General features: G+C 51.8%; 1 protein-coding gene across 1 annotated transcript in view; it reads right to left on the bottom strand.

Moving 5' to 3' along the window:
* Positions 1-16,139, bottom strand: part of espnla (espin like a) — a gene marked incomplete at both ends in the record, with an annotated part of 26,202 nt that extends 10,063 nt beyond the window's left edge. The window contains 5 exons of the mRNA XM_079739287.1: positions 6,463-6,594; positions 6,972-7,154; positions 7,664-7,850; positions 11,421-11,614; positions 15,846-16,139. Coding sequence (XP_079595413.1) covers positions 6,463-6,594; positions 6,972-7,154; positions 7,664-7,850; positions 11,421-11,614; positions 15,846-16,139 — 990 coding nt within the window. The remainder of the gene's footprint in view (positions 1-6,462; positions 6,595-6,971; positions 7,155-7,663; positions 7,851-11,420; positions 11,615-15,845) is intronic.
* Between the last annotated feature and the right edge of the window lie 1,612 nt (positions 16,140-17,751).

The following is a 17,751-nucleotide window of genomic DNA, read 5'->3' as shown; positions in this document are numbered from 1 at the left end:
GAGAAGTGTGTATTAATCACAGAGTGTGTGTTGTGTTGTTAAGTGTGTATTAATCACAGACGATGTGTTGTGTGGTGAAGTGTGTATTAATCACAGAGGATGTGTTGTGTGGAGAAGTGTGTATTAATCACAGAGGAAGTGTTGTGTGTTGAAGTGTGTTTTAATCACAGAGTGTGTGCTGTGAAGTGTGTATTAATCACAGAGGATGTGATGTGTGGTGAAGTGTGTATTAATCACAGAGGGTGTTTTGTTATGTGAAGTGTGTATTAATCACAGTGTGTGTTGTGTGGTGAAGTGTGTATTAATCACAGAGGATGTGATGTGTGGTAAAGTGTGTATTAATCAGAGTGTGCGTTGTGTTGTGTAGTGTGTATTAATCACAGAGGGTGTATTGTGTGGTGAAGTGTGAATTAATCACTGAGTGTGTGTTGTGTGGTGAAGTGTGTATTAATCCCAGAGGAAGTGTTGTGTGGTGAAGTGTGTATTAATCACAGAGGTGTGTTGTCGTGCAGAGGGAACAGGCCTCTGGTATCACTGTCTCATTAGCAGCCGTGTGTTTGGCAGCGGGTGTTTGGGCGTTGTAATAAAGCGTGACCACGACCACAGTGTCAGATGACCCCGGCCAGCGCCTCATCCCAAACAACAACAAACCTTATTTAAAGTTTCCGAGAGCAATCAGCGCTTTCCTTCCATCGCCCTAGCCCGAAGTCACCTGAGATGAACCGAAATTCAAAAGAAGTTTCCTGGCCCTGAGTGTTGTGCGGTTTCTAGGCTGATGATACTGTCGCTTACTCAATCCCTCGACCCCAGCCTGAACCGCCCCGTTCGGTCCTGTCAGCTCCAACGTAAAGGACTGCTAAGTGTCATTAGGGCTAGGGTAGGCTATTTACACTTACATTTACATTAAGGGCTTTTAGCAACACTTATATCCAAAGCGACTTACAATCAGTTCATTTAGTATACAGATAAAGTATCTACTTATTTAATTATTTGTCAGAAGAAAGAGAAACAACAATATATTGCTGTCGGTACAGTAGGCCTAAGGATGTTCATAGAATCAAGTGCCAAGCACTAACAATCGCTAGGTTAACCTATTCCTCCAATACAACAAAAATAACTAGGATAAGATGCTACACGATGCTAAGTACTATATTTAAGTGCAAAGACGTACAACATACAATACATATATTTATTTAAGAAGCCTTTTTGGTCATATTTGTTCGAATTCTCTTGTCATCCGGACTTCAATTAATAAATCGAATGCTGAAACAAAAAATATATCAAGTCCATTATCGTTGGCTGCTGAAGGCCGCTGACGGGCTAGCTAGTCAGGTGTTTTGGGGGCGTGGCTTTTGAGGGAGATCTAGGGGGAGGGGGCGGATCTTTCGGTTGGATACTTAAAAAATCGAGCTTCCTGTAAATTCTAGATACTTCTAGATACGTCTCTACAAAGTGTCTTTGTTATCTTCTTGCCTCTCCACAATCTTTATTGAAACACATGAAGGAATGGTCGTTATAGTTAATCAACATAGATACAATTAATTAATAAAATCCTACTTTGTATTACTAACCTTCTATAACAGTCTATTTGTACGATTCCTATGGTTGCTCTGCATTCTCTCCAGTTGTGTTTAAACTAGGCTTGTTCTCAGCCTTTTCTTAGAAGCTTCAGATGAAAGAACCTGATAGGGCGGCTTCATGTCAGCAGTATCCCTGCAGCGACACAGGTTCCGTTCCGACCTGTGGTCCTATGGATCATGTCCTTCCCTCCACTCTTCCTCACCCTCCCTCCTGCCTCGGTCTTACCTGTCCTGTCCTTAAAGGCAGAACAAAGCCCATACAAATATATCTACAAAAGATAAGTAAAATGACTAAATGTCAATGTGTGGCTTTTACTACAAGTACAGGGAAAAGCCTAGACCTTGTAGTTTTACTACAAGAACCGTGTGGATAACTTCATGTACCTTGTTATTTCCAAGTACCTACAAGTACCTTGTGGATCACTACAGATACCTTGTTATCTACAAGTACATTTTAGTATAACTACAGGTACCTACAAGTACCTTGTGAATCACTACAGGTACCTTGTGGATAACTTCAGGTACCTTGTTATCTACAAGTACCTTGTAGTTATACCAAAGTAATAAATCCTCTTTTCTCTTCAGACTCCCTGCACTCACAGGCAAACTAACTCAAATAGAAAAAAACGAACACAAATATCGAGCGTACTCTGCATAAACCTGAATACTCCTGGAAAAGTGCTGCCAATACTTCCCTGGAAGGGCTCTTAAGAAGCCAACAACAACAAAAACATAAAAAACGAGGAGCAAGCATTTTGTTGATCTGGTTGCAGCTGTTTGGAGGAGTGGAGTGGGGGGGGAGATGGTGACCTTGTAATAAGTAAACCCAACAGTGAGATACACCCCCTCCACCGCTGCCGGGAAACGACACGGTCAGACGGACACTTAAGAAGTGACCTGTTGAGTGACAGAGCGGTGTACAACCACTGCAAAACACGGGCACGATGTAATTAACATGACCAGCGGTGTTGGTTGAACAAACCACGGTGATTCTCAGAGCCCGAGACGCAAGAAACACGCCGTTTGCGTTAGATCACGGAATAATAAAAATCACTCAATAAGAGCGTTTCCACAGAACTATACCATATTATTATATTCTGTTCAGCGATGTGGGTAAAGAATTTAAATGTACAGAAATATACATTCTGTTTTTACCTCCTGGTTCCCGACTCATGGGAAGGCCAAGACTAGGTGTCCCCGGAACACGGCCTAGGGTTTCAGACATAATCCTGAGATAGGTTGCCAACATAATTGGCGCTATTGGTAATTGTTTATAAATGATTATTTGTCGTCCTTCCTCCGTTTCAATATGTATTAATAATGCAATTGTCTGCCGGATTTCTATGAGGCTGTATAACTGTGTTGATTAAATAATGAGACAGTTTGTGATGATTTAAAAGCCTGCAGTGTGCTAAGTATTTAAAAAATTGCTAATAACCTAATGAATAATGTATTAATGTGTGTGATATCTTACGTACTCAAGCCCTGTAACTCTAAATGGATGTGTGTAGTTTCTGGTCAGGACAGTGTTGGACCTGAGGCCTCAAAACCTGAGGAACACAACAGCTCCCTAAGAAGACCTTACAACACTTTCACAGTCGTAACATCATGTACACCTACTCAGCCCAGTGTGCCAAGAACATAAAACACATTCTGCTTTTTCACAGCTTTGTGTTTTGTTTGCTCTGAGGTCATTTCCACCTCCTAGAAGCATCCGCACGTAGCCACCGCGGCGCGCCAAGAATCATTTAGAAAGCATTAAGTTCACGCGCCTCCTCATCCAAACGTAATCAGCGTGACTTCCTCTGCGGATCATAAACCACCGGGCCGACGTCCGCGGGCCCGGTCGCGCCGGAAGGCTAATGCGTGCAGTCGACCAATCAAAACATCCCAACACGTCGGTTTCCGCTGCCCTCGTATAACGCTCCCCCAGACCGGCCCAGCTGCTGACAGGGGTTCATCACGGTGCGTCGAGTCCCTCTGGGTCACATCCCGTCCCCCCTGGGTTCAGTACCTGCTCTACGTCAGACTCTGGAGGTGACAAGCGCCCTTTCATGGGCTCCAAGAAAATGTTAGCTTAATTATTATTTCAGGAAATCATAAAATATTGGAATTTTATATTCCCACACAGGAAAGGTGGGTGCACAAGCAAAAAGTACAGAAGCGTAGCCAAATTATATTTGGTTTTAATCTTATAATGAAATAAATCTTGAAACCGTATCTGTGTGCGCATTATGAGCCTTCTCTTGTTTTAAAGAGCATGGATCCTGAGCCTATTTTGAGGAGCGTTTCTAAACACACTTTGCCAAGAAAGAGGATCCTGTTGGTACTCTGGACAACATGATGCTGCGCAATGACAAGTGACAAGCAGGAGGCCGTCCAAGTCCAAGGAATAACCACACACACACACGCACGCATGCACGCACACATGCATGCACAAACACACACGATGCACGCACACACAAACAAACACCTAGGCACACACAGGAGCACACGGTCAGACACACACTCACGCATGCATGCATGCACACACACACCTCAACCCCCTACACACACACCAACCTCAACTGCCAACAAGCACACACAATAAAGTGTGTGATGCCTGATGACATCCTGCTCCCGGGCGGGGGGGGGCGAGAGAGGAGGGAGGGGGGGAGGAGGGGGGAGGGAGGGGGGAGGGAGGGGGGAGGGAGGGATAGGGTTGCCGGTTCCAGGCACCAGAACGGTGAAAACGGTGTAACAGAAGCTGCTGGATCTCATAACAGGCCTTGTAGCCCCAGGCCTCCGCACCTGAGCCCGGTGAAGAGGGTAACCGATAGGCCTGTCGCGGCCTGGCAGCGCAGCGCGGCGGCGGGCCTGGCGCGGCCGCTACAGCCCCGTGCTAATTAGCCTCCCATTGTTGTCGCGGGGTAATTCAGAAGAGACAGCGTCACTAGCTCCTCGTCTCCTCGCCTTCTAGTGGCTGAGGACAGGTGTTATGAGGGGACAGGGCGACTGCTCCTCCTCCTCCTCCTCCTCCTCCTCCATTTCCCCCTCCTCCACCTCCTCCTCCTGTTTTTCCACCTCCTCTGCTTCCTGCTCCTTCTCCTCCACCCCCTCCTCTTCCTCCTCCTGCTCTTCCTCTTCCTCCTCCTCCTACCTCTACAACTCCTACTCCTCTTCCTTCTCCTCCTCCTCCTCCTCTTCCACCTCCTCCTCCTCCTCCTACTCTTCCTCCTCCTGCTCTTCCTCCTCTTCCTGCTGCTCTTCCTCCACCTCCTCCTCCTCCTCCTCCTCCTCTCTAGTCACTTATTCATGGTTCCTATTGGCTAGCCTCGCGGCGTGGCTCTGCATGCTAACTCTGAGGGTGAGCGGCCCGGTGTTCTCCAGTGAGGGGACAGAGAGCGTTATCTCCCCTCCGACTCCCCCCCCCCACCTCTCTCTCCCCCCTGGTGGGCTGATGTTATCTCACCCCAGCCTGGAAGATTGGACCACACCGCCCTCCACCCATCCTTCTTTCGCGGTTCCAAAACACAAAAGTTCCCCAATACAGCCACAGATTAAACTCGCTTTCTGTGTCTAAGTGGAGGGCGACTTATACAGAACTTTAAACGCATCAAAGAGAGAGTCGGAAACACCTGTCTGAATTAATCATACCGCCGCACTTGTGAGTCCTTGTGGCTGAAGGCGCTTCTGCCAAACGACTGAACGTATACATAAACACAGGCGGCAAGGCTATAACAGACACCACGCGTATACATTCAGCAGGTCTACATTCATATACATCCCGTATTTACCTCCTCACAGGCTCCCTGTTCGGCGTGGCGCGCCAGCAGCAGACACTCTGACGACACGGAAACACTAGCCGGGGGAGCGAGTGGATGCGTGCGGCGCGGGACAAAGGAGCTTATCTGTAGAGTCCTCTAGCGAGGAGACACGCCAGGGACGCTAACTACAGCCCGTAACGCCCTATTAACCACCGCGAGCCTCTTCAGCAGCCTCTCACACACCGAGAGGCACTCAGGGAGACGCTATTCAGCCCTTTAGAGACGCTCTTATTGTGAAGTGGCCGACGGTGACCACAGAGACATAGGTCATTAAGGAGCAGGTAGGGGTTAGACAGTACAGAGACAGGTCATTAAGGAGCAGGTAGGGGTTAGACGGTACAGAGACAGGTCATTAAGGAGCAGGTAGGGGTTAGACGGTACAGAGACAGGTCATTAAGGAGCAGGTAGGGGTTAGACAGTACAGAGACAGGTCATTAAGGAGCAGGTAGGGGTTAGACAGTACAGAGACAGGTCATTAAGGAGCAGGTAGGGGTTAGACAGTACAGAGACAGGTCATTAAGGAGCAGGTAGGGGTTAGACAGTACAAAGACAGGTCATTAAGGAGCAGGTAGGGGTTAGACAGTACAGAGACAGGTCATTAAGGAGCAGGTAGGGGTTAGACAGTACAGAGACAGGTCATTAAGGAGCAGGTAGGGGTTAGACAGTACAGAGACAGGTCATTAAGGAGCAGGTAGGGGTTAGACAGTACAGAGACAGGTCATTAAGAAGAAAGCCGAATTTAGACATTTCCATCGTTATCCATCATAATCCCAACAAACTAGCTGTTTAAACAGTCAACAGGCCGACAAGGAAATAATCCACTTTGGATGTCATGTCCTCTATGAGAAACAGCTGAGAGAGTAACTCTATCTGTAGGCATCCTGGAGCAAGATGTCCCCCGAACCCCAACCTGCCCTTTACCGACATAGCTCTCAAATGCACCATGTTGCTTTAGATGAGTGATTACACAACATTACATACAACATTACTCTGGATGAAGGGTAGATGAGAGGCCTTCTAGATAAAGGATGACAGATCAGACAGAGAATATTACTCTGGACGAGGGGCGTTCTTACGTTGGCCTGGACGTTGCGGAGATAGCGGGCGCATTCATAATGTCCGTTGTACTCGGCCAGGTCCGCTGCGGTGAAGCCATCGATGTCCCGCTCAGAGCTGTCGGCCAGGCCGGCCAGCAGCACCTTACAGCACTGGGGGAGAGACACCTTCATCATCCTCATCTTAGTCCATATCATCATCATCATAGTCCAAATGATCACCGCCATCATCCATTTATTTTCATCTTCATCATCCTCATCATAGTGGATATTATCATCATCATCAACCATTTATTATCATCATCATCATCATCATCATCTTCACCAGCATCCATGTGTTATCATCATCATCCTCATCATAGTCAAGACTATCATCATCATCAGCACCGTCCATGTGCTATCATCATCCTCATCCATTCATTATCATCTTCATCATCATCCATTCATTGGGATCCTCATCATCCATTAATCATCTTCACCATCAACATCGTTGTCATCCTCATCCTCATTCTTCGTGCGTGTGCCCTGACCTCCAGCTCTCCGTTCTCTGCGGCGTCGTGGAGCGGCGTGCCGCCCCAGTAGTCCCTGGTGACCTTTGACCCCAGGTGGAGCAGCGTCTCCAGCAGGCGGCGGTGCCCCCTGCTGGCGGCGAAGTGCAGCGCGGTCGCCCCCTCCCTGTCCTGGCAGCACAGGCTGAGGTCGGTGAAGGTGGCCTGGGAGGGCAGAGGACGCACACGCTGGGGTCTTTACTCAGGTTGATTTAAGATGAGAACTTTATTGATCCCAGACTCTATTGATTGTTATTTCATGTCTTATGTTTTTATTCGTTATGTGTGGAAACGCAATTCAATGTGCTACAGGAAAGGAACATTTGAAACATTGAGGTCCTGTGGGACTTAACCGGAGGACCAAGGCTTTAACAGAGCCAGGGTCGGGGGTTCGATTCCCTCTCTAGCTCCACAGTGTATAGCAAGGCACTCACACTGCTAGGCTTATGGGTTTGATTCCCGCTCTGGCTTAACTGGTAGAGCAAGGCATTAACTCTGCCAGGGTTAGGGGTTTAATTCCAAGCCATGATAAGAATATCTGCACTCACGAAACTTTGGAGGAATCCACCAACGTCATCCCTCAATATGTTGTGTGTATTATCTGCGTTGTGTAGTGATTGTTGCTGCGTGGCAGTGCGTTGTAAATAAAGCTCCGTGTGTTTGAAGGTACAGACCAGCCAGACCACCAGCGTGTGGTGTCCCGTGTGCGTGGCAGCGTGCAGGATGCTCATGCCGTCGTGGGCCCTCAGGTGAGTGCTGGCCCCGCCCACCCGCACCAGGTACTCCACCACGGGCAGGTGACCCTCCTGGCACGCCAGGTAGAGGGGCGTGGCCCCCAGCCGGGTCTGGAGGTTCACACACCTGGAGGGGAAGAGACAGGGGGAGAGAGAGAAGAGAGAGGGGGAGAGAGAGGGGGGGAGAGAGAGAGAGGGGGGAGAGAGAGGGGGGGAGAGAGAGAGAGAGGGGGGGGGAGAGAGAGGAGAGAGAGAGAGGGGGGGAGAGAGAGGGGGGGGGAGAGAGAGAGGAGAGAGAGAGAGAGGGGGGAGAGAGAGGGGGGGAGAGAGAGAGAGGGGGGGGGAGAGAGAGGAGATAGAGGGGGGGGAGAGAGGGGGGGGAGAGAGGAGAGAGAGAGGGGGGGAGAGAGAGGAGAGAGAGGGGGGGAGAGAGAGGGGGGGAGAGAGAGGGGGGGGAGAGAGAGGAGAGAGAGAGACGGGGGGAGAGAGAGGAGAGAGAGAGGGGGGGAGAGTGAGGGAGAGAGGGGGTAGAAAGAAGGAGAGAGAGAGGAGAGAGGGATAAAGGGGGGAGAGAGAGCGACAGAGGGAGAGAGAGAGCGACAGAGGGAGAGAGAGAGAGCGATAGAGGGAGAGAAAGAGAGAGCGACAGGGGGAGAGAGAGCGCCAGAGGGAGAGAGAGGAGAGAGAGAGGGGGGGGAGAGTGAGGGAGAGAGGGGGGAGAGAGGGGGGAGAAAGAAGGAGAGAGAGGGGGGAAGAGAGCGAGTGAGAGGAGAGAGGGATAAAGGGAGGAGAGAGAGATGGATAGAGGGGGGAGAGAGAGAGCGTTAGAGATAGAGGGGGGAAAATAGAAAGAGAGGAAGAAGGAGAGAGAGAGAGAAATCAGAGGCATCACCTAAAACGATACATATAGATAAGATAGATGGAGAAAGTTAGAGAAAGAGATGCAGTGAGAGAGAGAGAGCATTTATAGATGTCCAACAGACACACAGACCGATTGATAAATCAAGACCACGTGTTCATTCCCAATCGACTTCTCATTTGTCTGTTTTCATTGATGTCTGCTTCAAAGTCTAGTTTAATAGTTTCCATTCATCCCATAACGTCCATCTGAGACCTGCCTTTGACGGGCCGAGGCACCGCAGTGGAAACGCACCTTACCACACTGGATATGACTGCCGTTTAGCGGCGGTGAATAATGGATGTGTGGCAGAGCGACTGACCCCGGCCCCGGGCGGCGAGGGGCCCGGTATTCCTTTACGTACAGTAGGGCCCGCACGTCAGGGATCCCGGCAGCGCCCAGCCATGCATTATTCAGCCAGGCAGGATGCCATCTGTGATGTGGTGACCCCAGCGCCCCGGAGCCCATGGACGGTACGCCGGGACCGAACCGGGAGGGTGGAACGCAGCGCTGGGACACGGCTAATCCCCAGGGAGGCTCAGGTGGAAGGGAGAGGGGGAGACGGGAGAGGGAGGGGAGAGGGGAGAGGGGAGAGGAGATCGTCCCATAGGGAGGATTGCGTTTCACACAATACACAGACTTCCTGAGCCGCAACAATGGAGCTCAATCATCTCTGAGTACCCGTCCCGCTGAAGCCAGTTTGGAGAGCAGCTCGCTGGGGCTATAGGAGGATCAGCATGGTCAGCATGGCGGTTTCAGTGATCTCCCAGTGTGAACAACGTATCCTTACACATACATGGACCCCCGCCTGATCATACGATATACCAGTTACAGGCCGGAGAGTCTATGGTTAGGGTGGTTGGCTCCCAGCAAAAAGGTCCTGGGTTTGATGCCCAATGTCAGCAGTCTAACCTGTAGGCCTCCTAAAGCAGGATGCCATTAACCTCTACCTGCTCCTTAATGACCTGTCTCTGTACTGTCTAACCCCTACCTGCTCCTTAATGACCTGTCTCTGTACTCCTCCCTGCTCCTTAATGACCTGTCTCTGTACTGTCTAACCCCTACCTGCTCCTTAACGACCTGTCTCTGTACTGCCTAACCCCTACCTGCTCCTTAACGACCTGTCTCTGTACTGTCTAACCCCTACCTGCTCCTTAACGACCTGTCTCTGTACTGTCTAACCCCTACCTGCTCCTTAATGACCTGTCTCTGTACTGTCTAACCCCTACCTGCTCCTTAACGACCTGTCTCTGTACTGTCTAACCCCTACCTGCTCCTTAATGACCTGTCTCTGTACTTTCTAACCCCTACCTGATCCTTAATGACCTGTCTCTGTACTGTCTAACCCCTACCTGCTCCTTAATGACCTGTCTCTGTACTGTCTAACCCCTACCTGCTCCTTAGTGACCTGTCTCTGTACTGTCTAACCCCTATCTGCTCCCTAAGGACCTGTCTCTGTACTGTCTAACCCCTACCTGCTCCTTAATGACCTGTCTCTGTACTGTCTAACCCCTACCTGCTCCTTAAGGACCTGTCTCTGTACTGTCTAACACCTACCTGCTCCTTCTTGACCTCTCAGTACTGTCTAACCCCTACCTGCTCCTTATTGATATGTATCTGAACTTACTGTACGTCTCTTTAGTTAAAAGCTGTCTGCTAAATGAATATATAGAAAAAAGCAACCCAAATTAACATTTTCACAAATGTCTTTCTGCTACTGGTTAAGGTGGTAACATCAAATCCAATAAATAAGAGAGGATCACACAATGTCTGAATAACATTGTTAATGAGCAATGCGTCAGCTAAGGAGCGGTATGTCGGTTAACGAGCAGTATATCAGTTAACGAGCGGTATCTGAGTTAACGAGCGGTGTATTTAGGCGGCGTGTCTCTGTCTTGTTCCATGTCACTGGGGGCGTCGGGCGTGTCAGTGATCCGCTGGGGTTTACGAGGCTGTACCTGTCGTGTTTACACAAGGATCAAGTTGATTACCCGCTAAACGCACCCGAGGCGGCAGACTCACCGCCTACCACCTAATGTTTGGTTATAATCACCCTCAAGAATTCACCAGGCTCATGTTGGGTGGAATTCATTAAAATTGTTACTGCACCCTAGAGTCAAAACACATTAGAGATTTGGAGTAGGGAGGGAGGGAGGGAGAGAGGGAGGGAGAGAGGGAGGGGGAGGGAGAGAGAGGGAGGGAGGGAGAGAGGGAGGGGGAGGGAGAGAGAGGGAGGGAGAGAGGGAGGGAGGGAGAGAGGGAGAGAGAGGGAGGGGGGGGGGAGGGAGAGAGAGGGTGGAGGGAGGGAGGGAGGGAATGATTGAGTGAGTGAGTAAGTGAGGGAGGGAGGGAGGGATGTAGGGAGGGACAGCGGTAGGGAGGAAGGGAGGGAATGAGTGAGTGAGTGAGTAAGTGAGTGAGGGAGGGAGAGAGGGAGGGAGAGAGGGAGGGGGAGGGAGAGAGAGGGAGGGAGGGAGAGAGGGAGGGGGAGGGAGAGAGAGGGAGGGAGAGAGGGAGGGAGGGAGAGAGGGAGGGAGGGAGAGAGAGGGAAGGAGGGAGAGAGCGGGAGGGAGGGAATGATTGAGTGAGTGAGTAAGTGAGGGAGGGAGGGAGTTATGGAGGGAGGGAGGGAGGGAGGGAGCAGAGGCGTTTCTTTAGTTTTCTAGTTTCAAAGTCTTTCTCTCTCTTTGCCCCTCTTTATGCCTGCCTGCAGCTCTAACACAGTGTTCCCTTCCCACCCGCCCCCTGCTGTGTGACGCGGTGGCCCTCCCCGACCCGCCCCCGGCCCCGGGGCCTCACCCCGGGGAGTGGCGCAGCAGCAGCTCCAGGCAGGCCAGGTCCCCCTTGGCGGCGGCGTAGTGCGCGGCCACCGCCCCGCAGTTGGTCTCCAGGGCGCTGAGCTGCCCCCCCGCCGCCAGCAGCCACTCCACCACCGCCAGGCAGCCGAACCGCACGGCCAGGTGCAGCGCCGTGGCCCCCGACGCGTCCTGGGCCTGGGGAGGGACGAGCCAACATGGAGCCACTGTGGTTAGGGGAGCTAAAGCATCGAGTCACAGCATGGCAGCACACGCCCCCACAGAGAGACACGGAGAAGGGTTTAATCTGAAGGAGGGCATCCAGAGACAGGTCGTTAGGGAGCAGGTAGGGGTTAGACAGTACAGAGACAGGTCGTTAGGGAGCAGGTAGGGGTTAGACAGTACAGAGACAGGTCGTTAGGGAGCAGGTAGGGGTTAGACAGTACAGAGACAGGTCGTTAGGGAGCAGGTAGGGGTGAGACAGTACAGAGACAGGTCGTTAAGGAGCAGGTAGGGGTTAGACAGTACAGAGACAGGTCATTAGGGAGCAGGTAGGGGTTAGACAGTACAGAGACAGGTCATTAAGGAGCAGGTAGGGGTTAGACAGTACAGAGAGTCATTAAGGAGCAGGTAGGGGTTAGACAGTACAGAGAGTCATTAAGGAGCAGGTAGGGGTTAGACAGTACAGAGACAGGTCGTTAAGGAGCAGGTAGGGGTTAGACAGTACAGAGACAGGTCATTAGGGAGCAGGTAGGGGTTAGACAGGACAGAGACAGGTCATTAAGGAGCAGGTAGGGGTTAGACAGTACAGAGAGTCATTAAGGAGCAGGTAGGGGTTAGACAGTACAGAGACAGGTCGTTAAGGAGCAGGTAGGGGTTAGACAGTACAGAGACAGGTCATTAGGGAGCAGGTAGGGGTTAGACAGGACAGAGACAGGTCATTAAGGAGCAGGTAGGGGTTAGACAGTACAGAGAGTCATTAAGGAGCAGGTAGGGGTTAGACAGTACAGAGACAGGTCGTTAAGGAGCAGGTAGGGGTTAGACAGTACAGAGACAGGTCATTAGGGAGCAGGTAGGGGTTAGACAGTACAGAGAGTCATTAAGGAGCAGGTAGGGGTTAGACAGTACAGAGACAGGTCTTAAGGAGCAGGTAGGGGTTAGACACTACAGAGAGTCATTAAGGAGCAGGTAGGGGTTAGACAGTACAGAGACAGGTCTTAAGGAGCAGGTAGGGGTTAGACAGTACAGAGACAGGTCATTAAGGAGCAGGTAGGGGTTAGACAGTACAGAGACAGGTCGTTAGGGAGCAGGTAGGGGTGAGACAGTACAGAGACAGGTCATTAAGGAGCAGGTAGGGGTTAGACAGTACAGAGAGTCATTAAGGAGCAGGTAGGGGTTAGACAGTACAGAGACAGGTCTTAAGGAGCAGGTAGGGGTTAGACAGTACAGAGACAGGTCATTAAGGAGCAGGTAGGGGTTAGACAGTACAGAGACAGGTCGTTAAGGAGCAGGTAGGGGTTAGACAGTACAGAGACAGGTCATTAAGGAGCAGGTAGGGGTTAGACAGTAAGAGACAGGTCATTAAGGAGCAGGTAGGGGTTAGACAGTACAGAGACAGGTCATTAAGGAGCAGGTAGGGGTTAGACAGTACAGAGACAGGTCATTAAGGAGCAGGTAGGGGTTAGACAGTACAGAGACAGGTCATTAAGGAGCAGGTAGGGGTTAGACAGTATGTAATTAGTGGGGGCAATTAGGGATTAGGCAGTATATACATGTAATTAAGGAGCAATTAGGGGTAAGACAGAACAGACGTGCAATTAAGGAGCAGGTAGGGGTTAGACAGTACAGAGACAGGTCATTAAGGAGCAGGTAGGGGTTAGACAGTACAGAGACAGGTCATTAAGGAGCAGGTAGGGGTTAGACAGTACAGAGACAGGTCATTAAGGAGCAGGTAGGGGTTAGACAGTACAGAGACAGGTCATTAAGGAGCAGGTAGGGGTTAGACAGTACAGAGACAGGTCATTAAGGAGCAGGTAGGGGTTAGACAGTACAGAGACAGGTCATTAAGGAGCAGGTAGGGGTTAGACAGTAAGAGACAGGTCATTAAGGAGCAGGTAGGGGTTAGACAGTACAGAGACAGGTCATTAAGGAGCAGGTAGGGGTTAGACAGTACAGAGACAGGTCATTAAGGAGCAGGTAGGGGTTAGACAGTACAGAGACAGGTCATTAAGGAGCAGGTAGGGGTTAGACAGTATGTAATTAGTGGGGGCAATTAGGGATTAGGCAGTATATACATGTAATTAAGGAGCAATTAGGGGTAAGACAGAACAGACGTGCAATTAAGGAGCAGGTAGGGGTTAGACAGTACAGAGACAGGTCATTAAGGAGCAGGTAGGGGTTAGACAGTACAGAGAGTCATTAAGGAGCAGGTAGGGGTTAGACAGTACAGAGACAGGTCTTAAGGAGCAGGTAGGGGTTAGACAGTACAGAGACAGGTCATTAAGGAGCAGGTAGGGGTTAGACAGTACAGAGACAGGTCGTTAAGGAGCAGGTAGGGGTTAGACAGTACAGAGACAGGTCATTAAGGAGCAGGTAGGGGTTAGACAGTAAGAGACAGGTCATTAAGGAGCAGGTAGGGGTTAGACAGTACAGAGACAGGTCATTAAGGAGCAGGTAGGGGTTAGACAGTACAGAGACAGGTCATTAAGGAGCAGGTAGGGGTTAGACAGTACAGAGACAGGTCATTAAGGAGCAGGTAGGGGTTAGACAGTATGTAATTAGTGGGGGCAATTAGGGATTAGGCAGTATATACATGTAATTAAGGAGCAATTAGGGGTAAGACAGAACAGACGTGCAATTAAGGAGCAGGTAGGGGTTAGACAGTACAGAGACAGGTCATTAAGGAGCAGGTAGGGGTTAGACAGTACAGAGACAGGTCATTAAGGAGCAGGTAGGGGTTAGACAGTACAGAGACAGGTCATTAAGGAGCAGGTAGGGGTTAGACAGTACAGAGACAGGTCATTAAGGAGCAGGTAGGGGTTAGACAGTACAGAGACAGGTCATTAAGGAGCAGGTAGGGGTTAGACAGTACAGAGACAGGTCATTAAGGAGCAGGTAGGGGTTAGACAGTACAGAGACAGGTCATTAAGGAGCAGGTAGGGGTTAGACAGTAAGAGACAGGTCATTAAGGAGCAGGTAGGGGTTAGACAGTACAGAGACAGGTCATTAAGGAGCAGGTAGGGGTTAGACAGTACAGAGACAGGTCATTAAGGAGCAGGTAGGGGTTAGACAGTACAGAGACAGGTCATTAAGGAGCAGGTAGGGGTTAGACAGTATGTAATTAGTGGGGGCAATTAGGGATTAGGCAGTATATACATGTAATTAAGGAGCAATTAGGGGTAAGACAGAACAGACGTGCAATTAAGGAGCAGGTAGGGGTTAGACAGTACAGAGACAGGTCATTAAGGAGCAGGTAGGGGTTAGACAGTACAGAGACAGGTCATTAAGGAGCAGGTAGGGGTTAGACAGGACAGAGACAGGTCGTTAAGGAGCAGGTAGGGGTTAGACAGTACAGATACAGGTCATTAAGGAGCAGGTAGGGGTTAGACAGTACAGAGACAGGTCGTTAAGGAGCAGGTAGGGGCTAGACAGTACAGAGACAGGTCGTTAAGGAGCAGGTAGGGGTTAGACAGTGCAGAGACAGGTCGTTAAGGAGCAGGTAGGGGTTAGACAGTACAGAGACAGGTCGTTAAGGAGCAGGTAGGGGTTAGACAGTACAGAGACAGGTCGTTAAGGAGCAGGTAGGGGTTAGACAGTACAGAGACAGGTCATTAAGGAGCAGGTAGGGGTTAGACAGTACAGAGACAGGTCATTAAGGAGCAGGTAGGGGTTAGACAGGACAGAGACAGGTCGTTAAGGAGCAGGTAGGGGTTAGACAGTACAGAGACAGGTCGTTAAGGAGCAGGTAGGGGTTAGACAGTACAGAGACAGGTCGTTAAGGAGCAGGTAGGGGTTAGACAGTACAGAGACAGGTCGTTAAGGAGCAGGTAGGGGTTAGACAGTGCAGAGACAGGTCGTTAAGGAGCAGGTAGGGGTTAGACAGTACAGAGACAGGTCGTTAAGGAGCAGGTAGGGGTTAGACAGTACAGAGACAGGTCGTTAAGGAGCAGGTAGGGGTTAGACAGTACAGACAGGTCATTAAGGAGCAGGTAGGGGTTAGACAGTACAGAGACAGGTCATTAAGGAGCAGGTAGGGGTTAGACAGTACAGAGACAGGTCGTTAAGGAGCAGGTAGGGGTTAGACAGTACAGAGACAGGTCATTAAGGAGCAGGTAGGGGTTAGACAGTACAGACAGGTCGTTAAGGAGCAGGTAGGGGTTAGACAGTAGAGTCGTTAAGCAGCAGGTAGGGGTTGGACAGTACTACTCACCTCCAGATTGCACCCCCCCTGCTCCACCAGCCACTGCAGCTCCCTGACGTGTCCGGTGGCGGCGGCGTCGTGGGCGGGCGTGGCGCGGTTCAGCGCCCGCTCGTCCGCCGCCAGCCCCATCTCCGTCACCAGGAAGCGCAGGCAGTCCAGGCGGCCGCAGCGCGCGGCGTGGTGCGCCAGCCCCGCCCCCTGGGCGTCGCTGATGGCGGGGGTCAGGTGGTCCGTGGCGGCCAGCTCCCTGAGCGCCGCCAGGTCACCGACGCGCGCCGCGTGGATGGCCCGGTGCAGCACCATCGCGGGCCGGGCCGCGCCGCACCAGCATGCAGGCTACCCGCCTCTGGATTAGCAGGTAGGCTAGCTGCCTCTGGATTAGCAGGTAGGCTAGCTGCCTCTGGATTAGCAGGTAGGCTAGCTCCCTTTGGATTAGCAGGTAGGCTAGCTCCCTTTGGATTAGCAGGTAGGCTAGCTGTCGCTGACTTAGCACGTTGGTGAGTTGTCTCTTGCCTAGAAGGTAGGTTAGGTGTGTCCCTCTTAGCGCCCGGCTGACCGAGTCAGTCCCAGGCTCTCTGCATCAGTCCGGCTCTCAGGCTAGGGAACACAGAAGGACGCGCTGGCTGGCTCTCCTCTCCCTCGCAGTCTCTGACATCCCTCCAGCGCTCTCCTCTCCCTCTGCTCTCCTGTCCGTCCCTCCGTCCGTCTGTCCCCCTGCTCTGTGATCACAGGGAGGCAGCGCCACGCCGCCAGGAGTCAGCGCCGCCGCCCGAGCCAGGAAAGAGACACCCGAGCAGGGGCCAGCTGCCGAGCGGCCACCGTGGGACAGGGGGGGGGGGGGGGGGGGGGGGGGGGGGGAGGGCCAGGTGGTGTACGAGGGGAACAGAGAGGTAACGAAAGACGGGCGGCGAGGCGGCTCTCCGCCGGCCCCCCGCAGAGCTTTGTGTGGCGCTGGACACATGGACGCTCCGCTGGAGACGGGGACGACAGCGGGCGACGGAAACTTCAGCGTAACGAGAGACGGGGGGCCGTGGGATGTGGTGGTGGGGCCGTGGTTGGACTGGGGTGGGGCCCCTGTGGTGAGGCTGTAGTGGGGAGTGGTGGGGCTGTAGAGGTGCAGTGGGGATAGGTGGTGGGGCGTGACGGGGCCCCTGTGTTTGGCCCCTGTGTTTGGCCCCTGTGTTAGGCCCCTGTGTTAGGCCCCTGTGTTAGGCCCCTGTGTTAGGCCCCTGTGTTTGGCCCCTGTGTTAGGCCCCTGTGTTTGGCCCCTGTGTTAGGCCCCTGTGTTTGGCCCCTGTGTTAGGCCCCTGTGTTTGGCCCCTGTGTTACGCCCCTGTGTTTGGCCCCTGTGTTTGGCCCCTGTGTTTGGCCCCTGTGTTAGGCCCCTGTGTTTGGCCCCTGTGTTACGCCCCTGTGTTAGGCCCCTGTGTTTGGCCCCTGTGTTTGGCCCCTGTGTTACGCCCCTGTGTTAGGCCCCTGTGTTTGGCCCCTGTGTTACGCCCCTGTGTTTGGCCCCTGTGTTAGGCCCCTGTGTTTGGCCCCTGTGTTAGGCCCCTGTGTTACGCCCCTGTGTTAGGCCCCTGTGTTTGGCCCCTGTGTTAGGCCCCTGTGTTTGGCCCCTGTGTTACGCCCCTGTGTTTGGCCCCTGTGTTTGGCCCCTGTGTTTGGCCCCTGTGTTAGGCCCCTGTGTTGGGGCTCTGGTGGGGCCATGGTCGGGCACTGTAGCAACAGCGGGAGCCGGGGATAAGAGCAGCAGCTGGGAAACGCTCAGGTAGAAGACAGTTCACGAGGTCAACTCAGATAAATAGTTTATTGCAGCAGGAAGATTGATAACAATGATGATATTCAGAATGTATGTATGTTGGATTTAAGATCTCTTGAACAGTTACCAGCACAAAGTCCATTCACTAATAAA

The sequence above is a fragment of the Pollachius pollachius genome, assembly GCF_949987615.1.
Source record: "Pollachius pollachius genome assembly, chromosome: 7".
In the NCBI taxonomy this organism is placed as follows: domain Eukaryota; kingdom Metazoa; phylum Chordata; class Actinopteri; order Gadiformes; family Gadidae; genus Pollachius; species Pollachius pollachius.
Note: the sequence above shows the minus strand (reverse complement) of the source record. Positions and strands in the feature narration are given on the sequence as shown.